The 11,545-nt window shown below is 41.9% G+C and overlaps 1 protein-coding gene across 1 annotated transcript in view; it reads right to left on the bottom strand.

Moving 5' to 3' along the window:
- The window catches only part of kst (spectrin beta chain, non-erythrocytic 5 kst), a 111,995-nt gene that overhangs the window by 57,501 nt on the left and 42,949 nt on the right, over nucleotides 1-11,545 (bottom strand). The window contains exons 15-27 of the mRNA XM_090118318.1: nucleotides 11,210-11,298; nucleotides 10,470-10,623; nucleotides 9,570-9,705; nucleotides 9,049-9,261; nucleotides 8,412-8,561; nucleotides 8,054-8,224; nucleotides 7,476-7,656; nucleotides 6,671-6,843; nucleotides 5,979-6,169; nucleotides 4,622-4,816; nucleotides 3,835-4,009; nucleotides 2,739-2,851; nucleotides 17-129 (exon numbers count right to left, since the gene is read on the bottom strand). Coding sequence (XP_089974444.1) covers nucleotides 17-129; nucleotides 2,739-2,851; nucleotides 3,835-4,009; nucleotides 4,622-4,816; nucleotides 5,979-6,169; nucleotides 6,671-6,843; nucleotides 7,476-7,656; nucleotides 8,054-8,224; nucleotides 8,412-8,561; nucleotides 9,049-9,261; nucleotides 9,570-9,705; nucleotides 10,470-10,623; nucleotides 11,210-11,298 — 2,054 coding nt within the window. The remainder of the gene's footprint in view (nucleotides 1-16; nucleotides 130-2,738; nucleotides 2,852-3,834; nucleotides 4,010-4,621; nucleotides 4,817-5,978; nucleotides 6,170-6,670; nucleotides 6,844-7,475; nucleotides 7,657-8,053; nucleotides 8,225-8,411; nucleotides 8,562-9,048; nucleotides 9,262-9,569; nucleotides 9,706-10,469; nucleotides 10,624-11,209; nucleotides 11,299-11,545) is intronic.

Here is an 11,545-nt window from a genome sequence, read left to right as displayed (position 1 = left end):
TCAAAGAATTCAATACCTTTATTAACAGCCTTTTGCTCAGCCTCCAACTGTTGAATCTTGTCCTTAACGTCTGCGAGATTTGGATTTGTGGCCAGCAACTGTTTGCCGAGACCGATCACTTCTTTGAATCTGAAAGAAGACATTATTTCATTATTTAGACAAAATATAACAAATAAAGGCACGGTTTTGATCCACTTTCATGAAAATATTTTATAAAAGGTAATATAAATTGTTTTCATAATGGCAAATAAAACCATTATGCCATCGATATTCTTTTGACCAGTGATATTATTAATCTTCTTCTTCTTATATATAAAAATGAATCGCAAAATGTGTTGTAAGCGCATAACTCGAGAACGGCTGAACCGATTTCGATAATTCTTTTTTTATTATATTCCTTGAAGTACGAGGATGGTTTTTATGTAGAGAAAACGTAAATATGTACCACAGGCGAAGCCGGGGCGGACCGCTAGTTACTACATAAATAGGTTGCCCGTGCACCGACATCAAACCTATTTAGTAAATAGCACATCTAATAATATGTAGTAATTAATAAGATCAAATCTTTTTTATTTTTTACTTTTCCGTTTTTCAAGTTTTTTTTAACGTAGTTATTTTTATGAAATAAAAGAAAATGTCGGTCACGAGACGGGATTAAGATATTTAAAAGCACGTTGTGATAATATGATAACTAGCAGGATTAACAAGCTTGTTGCAATGTTCTAATACTGAACAACACTGAATACGAGTCTTCGTTTACACAAAAGATCATGAAAGAATGCTCTTGCTCTAAATCTAGCTCTATTTTCGTTTGATGTAAATGCACCGTCATAAGAGTTCCCAAATTTTGTTGTCATACAGTGACGCATTAGGCCAACACGAGCGGCCAAAGTGTACTTTACGTTGCTTGTACGTTGGGCAATGCGGCTGCTGTTGACGCGTTGCTGGACTTCTCGCTGTCGGCGGTCGGGCATTCGCAGGTGAATGAGTGAGTGGGTAAGTGAGTGGCTGGGTAGAGTGAGTGAGTGGGTAGATTGGATAGAGGAGTGAGTGGGTAGAGGATTGAGTGGGTAGAGGAGTGAGTGGGTAGAGGAGTGAGTGGGTAGAGGAGTGAGTGGGTAGAGGGAGAGGAGAGGGTGGGTAGAGGAGTGAGTGGGTAGTGTGAGCGGGTGGGTAGAGGGGGTAGGTAGAAGGAGTGGGTGGGTAGAGGGAGTGGGTAGAAGGAGTGGGTGGGTAGTAGGAGTAGGTGGGTAGAAGGAGTGGGTGGGTAGTAGGAGTAGGTGGGTAGTGTGAGCGGGTGGCTAGCGTGAACGGGTTGGTAGAGTGGGTGGGTATTGTGAGTGAGTGAGTGGGTAGTGTGTGCGTGGGTAGAGGAGTGAGTGGGTAGAGGGAGTATGTAGTGTGAGCGGGTGGCTAGCGTGAACGGGTGGGTAGTGGGTGGGTATTGTGAGTGAGTGGGTAGTGTGTGCGTGGGTAGGAGTGGGTAGGTAGTGTGAGCGGGTGGCTAGCGTGAACGGGTGGGTATTGTGAGTGAGTGGGTAGTGTGTGCGTGGGTAGAGGAGTGAGTGGGTAGAGGAGGGAGTGGGTAGAAGGAGTGGGTGGGTAGTGTGAGCGGGTGGCTAGCGTTAACGGGTGGGTAGAGTGGGTGGGTATTGTGAGTGAGTGGGTAGTGTGTGCGTGGGTAGAGGGAGTGAGTAGTGTGAGCGGGTGGCTAGCGTGAACGGGTGGGTAGAGTGGGTGGGTACTGTGAATGGGTAGAGGAGTGAGTGGGTAGAGGGAGTGGGTGGGTAGTGTGTGTGAGTGGGTAGAGGGAGTGGGTGGGTAGAGGGAGTGCGTGGGTAGAGGGAGTGGGTGGGTAGAGGGAGTGAGTGGTGTGAGCGGGTGGCTAGCGTGAACGGGTGGGTAGTGGGTGGGTATTGTGAGTGGGTAGAGGGAGTGAGTGGGTAGAGGGAGTGAGTGGGTAGAGGGAGTGAGTGGATAGAGGGAGTGGGTGGGTAGAGGAGTGAGTGGGTAGAGGGGGTGGGTGGGTAGAGGGAGTGAGTGGGTAGCGTGAGCGGGTGGCTAGCGTGAACGGGTGGGTAGAGTGGTTGGGTTAGGTTAGTGGGTAGTGTGTGAGTGTGAGTGGGTGGGTAGAGGAGTGAGTGGGTAGAGGATTGAGTGGGTAGAGGGGTAAGTGGGTAGAGGAGTGAGTGGGTAGAGGAGTTAGTGGTTAGTGTGAGTGAGTGTGTAGAGGGAGGGAGTGAGTGGGTAGAGATAGTGGGTGTGTAGTGTGAGTCGGTGGGTAGAGTGAGTGGATGGGTAGCGTGAGTGGGTGGGTAGAGGGAGTGGGTGGGTTGAGTGAGTCGGTAGGTTAAGTGAGTGGGTGGTTGAGTGAATGAGTGGGTGAAAGAAAGCATTTTCAAAACATGTCAATGTGTTTCTTAAATGGGATCCTAAAGTATGTTGTATGATACTTATATACAGGGTGTCCGAAAGGTCGTCGTCAAGCCGAAATTTTCTGACAGGTAATGCCACACCGTTTATCAGAAATAATAAATAAAGTCATGTATTTTTGAAGTTATAGAACTTTTTTTTTTAATTCCAGAAAATGTACACCATGTGACAGTTTTTACAAACCTGTTGTTACAAATATTTACTTTTTGCCAATTTTTTTTCTCTTACGTCATCCCGAATAGTGCTTTATGTAACCTGTGATCCTAAACCCTGTGCCGAACTCTGAATAACAAAAAATAACTCACTCATCATCATGCGCTTTAATATCGTCGTGCAACTCTTGGTGGTCTTTCAACAACGCCTCCGCTGTGGCCACGTCTTTCGCTGTCACGTCTGAGGACACTTGTTCTCGTACTTTCTGTTATAAATACAAAAATTTACTTATTAGAACTGGAGGAAGGATACATAAATTAAATAGTAAATCGCCATCTAGTGACGAACTTAGGAACTATAGTGAGATAATGGTCCGGGAGCCAGCAGCAGATTTTATGACCAAGTTCCTCTCAAGCGGTAATTAGTAAAATGCATCAAAGTATAGTATTATGAAGCCTCGTGAACGTCAGCTGGAGCTCGGTTGGGGGGAAGAGCGGTTGTAGCCTCCCGTATCAGCTGACGGTTTTTCCACCAAGATACAGCCAGCTGACATATATATTTATCCACAGTTACATATAAGCTATCATCAGGTAAATTTTTGTTTGAGAGGAAATAACGGAAAATAATTTTTTCTTTAAATTTAACTTTCATGTTCGAGACACCAGCTGACGTATAATACACCATGTTGTAACCAGCTGACTATTTTTTTTCGTTGAGATATTGGGTTAGCTACAATTTGACAAATTTTTAGCTGAGAGGAAATGAATGAATGAATGTATTTTTTTTCCTATGTGCGTGGGAGGCTACAACCGCTCACCCCCCCAACCGAGCGCCAGCTGACGTTCACGAGGCTTTATAATACTATACTCTCATGCGTCTGACGAATTATCTCTTGAGAGGAAATAATGAACCAAATTTGCACCTGGCTCCCTAACCATAAAGTTATGGAAGCAATGTATCAGTCAGTTCACACAAAAATAAACACATTTGTAGATACATTGAAATCCAATTGATTTATATTAGAGGAAATTTGTTACAATGCTGTCTAGTGTCGAACTAAGGAACTAGAGTGAGAAAAATTATTCACTTATGGAAACAATGTATATTTCAGTTTACCTACACAAACAATTAAATAAATATGTAAGCTAAAATATTAATTTCTAGCTGACTCGTCAGACATTATCCTGTCTTCAAGCGAACTGTCAAATGCGGATTTGCTTTGTTTTTTCTTTTTTAAATGACACTAACCTGCACCCAGTCCTGCAGCTGCGCAGAGCTATTGCCGAATATCTGATGTCCCACCGCGCTCTCAAGTCTACTCCTCCTCTCTGCTGCTTGCGCTTGGCATCTGACCCACATGCTCTCTATCTCTTTTTGTCTCCCTTCGACGTTTGTGCGCTCGCTCGGGTACTGGGACTTGACTCTGTGGAATATGGTTGAGGAAGCGTATTTATGTGTTTTTTAAAGGTTGTAACGACTGTTTTGATTGTGTTTTTCTGAGGTCAAGGTAAAAGATGGAACAGACAAATTTTACAGCATAATTTTTAAAGCAATCTCAAATGTTTGGCTCTAGCTCGCGCTCGAGCTGCGCGTGTGTGTGTGTGTGTGTGTGTGTGCCCCCCCTCCCCCCACCACGTGCTACACACTCACGAGTCGGCCAGCAGCGTCACCGTGTGCACCTTCTCCCGCAGCGGCTCCAGCTCGCGCTCGAGCTGCGCGTGTGTGTGTGTGAGTGTGTGTGTGCCCCCCCCTCCCCCCACCACGTGGCTACACACTCACGAGTCGGCCAGCAGCGTCACCGTGTGCACCTTCTCCCGCAGCGGCTCCAGATCGCGCTCGAGCTGCGCGCGTGTGTGTGTGTGTGTGTGTGTGCCCCCCCTCCCCCCACCGCGTGGCTACACACTCACGAGTCGGCCAGCAGCGTCACCGTGTGCACCTTCTCCCGCAGCGGCTCCAGCTCGCGCTCGAGCTGCGCGCGTGTGTGTGTGTGTGTGTGTGTGCCCCCCCTCCCCCCACCGCGTGGCTACACACTCACGAGTCGGCCAGCAGCGTCACCGTGTGCACCTTCTCCCGCAGCGGCTCCAGCTCGCGCTCGAGCTGCGCGTGCCGCCGCTGCAGCGCTTGAACGGTGCGCAAGTCAGCCGCTGGAGCGCTGCTCACTTCAAGCTGCTGCTCTTTCTCGCACATCCAGTCGAGCGCTTCGTCGCAGGTGCGATTGAATAGCTCAACGCTTAAAGAAAAAAAAGTTTAAAATTAGCACTGGTATCACAGATTAAGACAATTTAAGCAAAAAGTTAAGTGAAAACTAATTTATGAAAATACATATATACGTCAAAAAGTGGTAATTAGATTAACAGGAACTTTGTAAACAGTGTAACTGGCTCTAAAACTGGCTGTTACTTGAATTATTTACAAACAATGAAAAACAAAGGCCCCAAATAAGATCCCTGTGGAACACCCACCGGTTGGAATGGATTTTTTACTAGAAGTGTACCCGCTAATTATAACCCATTGGGCCCCGAACGGCCCGATCGGTCCACGACACAATAGATTTTCTATTGTGTCTGTGGTTCCGGGGCCTGAGTTATTAAATTAAGATATGTGAGATTTTGAATGAACGACGCTCAACATCTATGTAATTGTCCCGTGAATAGATATTTCAGTTATCTATCTTATAATAAATTGCATGGTGCAATAAATCAAAGGCCTTGCTAAAATTCTCATTTGAAACATAACCAGATTTTAATATCGTATTTTTTGCAATATACTACTGCTGCCTTCGCCACTTGTCCCTGCATTACAACCAACTCTTCTACCGCCGCGTCTATTTCTTCTTAACCCTTGTTACCTATAGTAGAGCCATTTTAATAGGCAACATTTGACAGTTCAACAAAATTCAACAACGTAACCTAGTAACCACGACATAGAATAACATGATAGTTCGTTTTGTTAGAACTGCACATTTGTTTAACTTTTTTCAATTACAATTACATATTTATAATAATAATGACCGATACAAGTAATTTTAGGATTTGATTTTACCGATAAACCATTCTAAACATAATAAACAATTTCTGATTTAAAGAACTGACGTCGCTACAATTTTGTGTCAATAAACCTTTTTTCTTTTTAAATACCAGAGACGTTACTCTAAAAATCGAAATCTGACATCTAGAATCGAATGCATTGATTACTTGGGAATAAAAATTATCATAAATTATTGACATGTGTTTCAAGTTCGATTGACAAATGTTTCAAGTCCGTATCGATTAATTCACTTTAATCGATGTTTTTAAGCAGGTTACCACCCTATGAAGATAAAATTGATAGACGTCAAATGTTGCCTATTAAATTGGCTCTACTATAGTATTTATATAGCTCTAAGCACTCACCTAGACGCGCCCTCCAAACTCTTTTCCTTCTGCTGTTTGAGCCGCAGCAGTCTATCCCACTGTTGTCTCAACTGCTGTCTTCTTGCTGTCGCTTTAGCCGCTTGTCCGTGCTTGGCTGCTACCAATTCTTCTGCCGCCGCATCTATGCGTTCTAGACGCTTCGATGCCGCAGAGAGGTCGGTGACGAATTTCTATTGAATGTCGCATTTTATTATGAGTTAATGTTTGGATGTGGCATTTAATGCTTGAGTTGAATACCTTTTATGGCAAGTGTCATATGGGAAAGTAAGAACTTACTACCTTACTATTATAATGGAAGCCTACCTTAATATTACAGTTTGCTTTAGGGATGATAAGTGATGTAATTCTTCTTTGAATTCGTTCTTTTCAAGATATCAAAAGTCAAATAAATGTTACGGATACACTAAAGGAAATGTTTCGTTTTAGTGATCCTTATTATTAGTTCTATTTTTATCACAGCATGGTTTCTGAAGACGATGGTTTTAAAGTTAGTTTTACGTATCCTATGAGAGTTTAAAGAAAATTTCAATAACTATTTGTATATGAAAAAAAATTGTAATGCTACTACTTGGCATAATTAATATAAATATGAACTACAAAACAAAATCATCTAATTACTTTCCTACCACACAAAAACTTCCCTAAAACCTATTTTAACCCATGTTACCCACCTCATACTTCCTCTTAGCGGTATCCACGCTGTCATCCTTCTCATCTGTACGCAGCATCCTCTCCTTATCCTTCATCCACTTGTCAAAGTCATCACATTCCGCGAAGAAGCTGTATAGCTTGATCGCGTCTTCGAGCTGTGCGCGACGGGATTCGGATAGCTTGAGTAGCTCGTCTGTAAAGTAAAGTGAAAGGTGCTAGAAATTTCATAAGCGTAAATATTTGTCACAGACACGAGTGAAAGGTAATAGAGATTTAAGACTTTCCAAGATTTTTTTATCTAAAGTAGAACTTTGTAAATTAGAGTGTTAGTTTGTGAGTACTTTGGTTTCATACAGGTTGAAAGAAATTAATAGAAAAATAACAGCATGTGAAATAAAATAGGAATGAATCTATTCCTAACTTTTCTTGATATTTGTGATACTGAAATTTTGATGGATTTGGAAGAGATATTGAGAGAAGAGATGGAAGAAATTTTGAAGGTGCATCCATTTGACAGTGGCAAAAAATAACATCCCCATTAAATCGAATGCTATTAACAAAATTTTAATACGTTTTTATCGCAACATTTGAGTAAATGTTCTTTAAAGGTTCCATCTTTAAAAAAACGTTTACACAAATTCGTAACAATTCTTATTCTATCTCCGATGGAATTTGTATTAGGTTTCCCCCCACCTTTTCCACTAAAATTCACCACGACAGTACGTTCTGCGATATGTGACATCCGCACTTGGCCAGCGTGGTAGATTATGGCCTGTACCCTCATAACATATTATATGGGCGATGATGATGATGATGATGACTCACCATACTGCTTATCAATATGCTCCATCCGCTCAGCGACAGGCGGGGCTGGTGGTGCATGGTGAACAGTTCCCCTGCGCCGTGTTGGTGCACTAGCTCTACGAACCGGCACCACTTGCTTCACTAACACCGTCTTCTTGACGCGTTGGACTGTACGCACTTTCTCTGGACGACGCACTTGCACCTGTAGGTGTTTGTATTATGAGGCTTAAAATTTAATTCTTAATAATTTTTATACATAAATTGAATAAACTGAATAAAAAGTGAAAATTATCGTGTGCGTGCGAAAATTGTTGACATGACTGATAAACAGTAGGCAATATTTTGACAATATTAAACTGTTGTTTTTGTTTGTTTTTATTAAATTGAGTAGTAAAATCACGTCTGTTTTTTGAAATTTATGTGAGACGACACATAAATTTTAAGGAACGAGAAACAATTTGTAAAAATTTGTGTCTGTTCGTCTGCCTTTGCGTATATGCATGTGCGTACGCATTTATAGTTTTTGTGCGCGCACATGTGTGAGCGTACTTGTCCGCATGCATGTGTGTGTGAGTGTGTGTGTGTGTATCAATACTTACAGGCACAAGTCTCGGCTCGATCTCTCGCACATAGTTCGCCGGCACGAAGCCATCGGTGCGGTCCGCTTTGCGCACGGACCACCAGTCCGGGTTTGTCTTGTTCATGAGGAACATAACTTCGCCTTTCGCCATCGATATGCCTTGACCGCTGAACGCGTATAGCGCTTTAACCTGGTGAAAAATGGTATTATGAATGGTTAATAGTAATGAATGGTTAATAGTATTATGAATGGTTAATAGTAGTGAAAATGGTGCAATATTCTGATTTTACTCAGGTCGATTCATTGATTTAAGGTTCGCGTGCTTCTTCTAGTGCAACTGACTCTACTTCTAGCGGAAGAGATAAGAGAGCACGCACCTGCGGCACACTCCTCTCCTCCGTGACGGTCCTATGCTCCAGCCTCTCCACCGGCTCCTCCTCCCACACTTCCGTCGGCACCAGCCGCGTCTCGCTGCCCCACTCTTCTTCACTCTCCACTGTCCCACTCGACTCTACTTCTAGCGGCAGCTGCAAAGTTAGAGTTGAAATTTTAAATTTGCACTACGAAAGTGTAAGAAATTTGTACTGAAATGTTTACTGCAAAAAGTTTAAAACATAAAATTTGTACATAGTTTTTGTAGGTACTGGAATATAAATTGGTCAGTTATTTTTCGATTTTTTGCGCTGCTTCGCTGTCTTCTCGTTACACAATACTTGGACAGGAATCCATCGTACTTAACTGCTTTTTTTCTTAACATCTTCTGTCTTTTAAAAATGTTTGCAGCGCTGCAGCTCACATTCCGTTCCTTCAAATAACTTTAGCTGAGCAGCTATTCGCGGTAGGCGCTGCGCTCCCCGTGCACGGGTGAAAAATGGTGGAATATTCTGATTTTACTCAGGTCGATTCATTGAGTTACGGTTCTCCGTTACTTATTAAATTGAAATTCATTTAGAACCTTTAAAATAAAGGTACAAAAACTGAGCATATTTTTTTTTCAGTACTTATTGCGCTCACCTGCAGGGTGTGTATGCCGGCGCTACGCAGCCGCTGCGCAGCGGCCCGCAACGCACGCAGCTCCTCGCGGTAAGCACGCAGCTCGTCGTGCACGATACGCTGCCGAGCGAGCAGAGCGGCTGCGCCGGGCGCGTCCACTCCGCAGTCTTCGCTCGCGACGAGCGCACGCTTCTCCTTCATGAACGACTCCGCTTCGTTCGCGTCGCCGTAGAACTGGTAGGGGAAAAACAATTACAAAAAAGAGCATTTGTGCTGAGCACACGTGTCAGAAGTGAAACTTCTTTTGCAAGATTTAAGAAACTAAAATCGTCATCTTTCTCCATGACGTGACGGTATTGCCATGACGCGACCAAAATAATATATATTACTCTCAACGCGCGAAAAATTGCAACACTATTGCTCGAATCGATCAATTCGACCCGAAAACCTACATTTTCTTTTACAATATAAGTACTAACTTATTGAGCTTCAGAAGTAAAAATAAAAATGTTCTCTTCAAACACAAAGCTGTAAAAACCCACCTGATGAGCTTCAGCAGCATCGGCCAGTTTTTTGTCCCTGTCGTTGGCCAATTGACGGAGTATCTCCCACTGTTCGCTGAGAGCAGTCAGACGACGCTCGATTTCAGCACTCTTTGGGTGCTTAGCGTCGATTAGACTGTGGAAATGGTATTTAATAACTTTTTATTGAGAAAAAGTAGTTTTTTTGTAAGGATATAAGAGTAAAAAAGTATTTTGGTAAAATATTAAGACAGGATATTTTTTCGTTTTGAAATTACTGTCAATTTAGGAACATTAAGAAAAAAGCAGCAAGAAGAAGAGTTATAGTTACTTTTCTGCAATTCTTCCTACACAAAATACAACTATCAAGTCTACCAAAACAATCAAAAACTACCTTATTTATTTTATTTACTTTACTCTTTAATCCAACTAAACAGACTTACATACTAGAACATACAAAAATAAAAGCAAAGAGCAGTTTAGTATATTTGGCGGCCTTATCACTTAGTAGTGATCTCTTCCAGGCAACCAGGGCAGAAGGTAATCAGCTCAATTAAGTTGTAAAGGTACCTTCTTCATTTATTTTAAAAACTGCTTAATTTTTCATTTTGATTCCTACCAAGAGGGAACTTTATAGATTGTTAAAAAACAATTGCACCAGAAAAATGCGTTAGCTTAACAGCTACTACAGCTTCACGGGTTTGACAGTTCACGCGAAGACAGTACAACGTCTAATACATTTAGCTCCCTATAGTGCCACAAACATAACTGACCCGGTGACGGTGTCGCTGATGTCGATTTTAGTTCGTAGTATTAGTAGTTCCAGTTTTTGTCACCGGGTCAGTTAAGTTTGTGGCACTGTACATCTACCATCTATGTTTCCTACTGCCAAAACTCCACTCCTCTATTGTCTATGCTCACCTCTGTCCCTTAGCTCTATGCCGCTGCGCCACAGAGTCTCTAGCTCGTAACTCATGCAATAGAGCTGTATGTTTCTGTCGTAATGCGAGCACACCTCGAACGTCTTTAGCGGCTACTTCTGTACGGCAAATACGCTGCTTTTCTGTTACCCAACCTGAAAGAAAAGAGGGACAGGTTAATAAAACTGCAAAAAACAGGCAAAAGGATTGTCGAGAGAAGAAAGTAATGGAATAAATTCAAAAACTGTCCAGCAGAGATCACAAAAGTTTGAAAAGTGTAGGCCTCATAACGGTTAGTTAATTTAAAAAAAAAAAGTCACTTGTTTTTTGTTAGGCGAGTGTGGAGCACTAACTCAACGCTCCGTTTATTAGACGTGCAAAATTAGTCTGTCTATAGAATCTATGTCGAAAGAAATATAAAAAATAAGCAATCAGAATGAATTATGTTTTAAAGAAAGAAAAAGGATCGCCTTTTTACGATTATAAAACCGTTCACATCATCGAACAATAATTAAATTCATTTTTAGAGAGTAAGATACTCTCTTAAAATATAAAAATGAATCGCAAAATGTGTTGGTAAGCGCATAACTCGAGAACGGCTGAACCGATTTCGATAATTCTTTTTTTATTATATTCCTTGAAGTACGAGGATGGTTTTTATGTAGAGAAAACGTAAATATGTACCACGGGCGAAGCCGGGGCGGACCGCTAGTTAATTAATATAAATAGTTCTTTAATTACCTTCTTCTTCTTCGTGATCTTCAAGGAACTGGTAGAGATTCCTTGCGTCTTCCAATCTCGCTTTACGGTCCTTTGCCGCCGCGACCAAACTGTAAAGAAATATATCATTGGCTAAAACGTTCAGAATAATATTGACAGTTATGACTTTACATAGTGCTTGTACTAATTTTTATTTTTCATTTTAAAAGACGTGTCGGCACAACGACGATAAACGACTACCCTCAAACTACTAAATAATTATAACTAGCTAAAGTTTACTTTGATCTTTTTAAATAAGTGGTTGATTCATTAATCAACCACTAATGAAACAATTAAATTAACGAAATAATTAATGTT

The sequence above is a fragment of the Colias eurytheme genome, chromosome 29 (genome assembly GCF_061535395.1).
Source record: "Colias eurytheme isolate Ceu_HAF_F1 chromosome 29, ilColEury1 Martin Lab GWU primary, whole genome shotgun sequence".
Lineage (NCBI taxonomy): Eukaryota > Metazoa > Arthropoda > Insecta > Lepidoptera > Pieridae > Colias > Colias eurytheme.
This window is presented reverse-complemented; position numbering and strand designations above follow the sequence as displayed.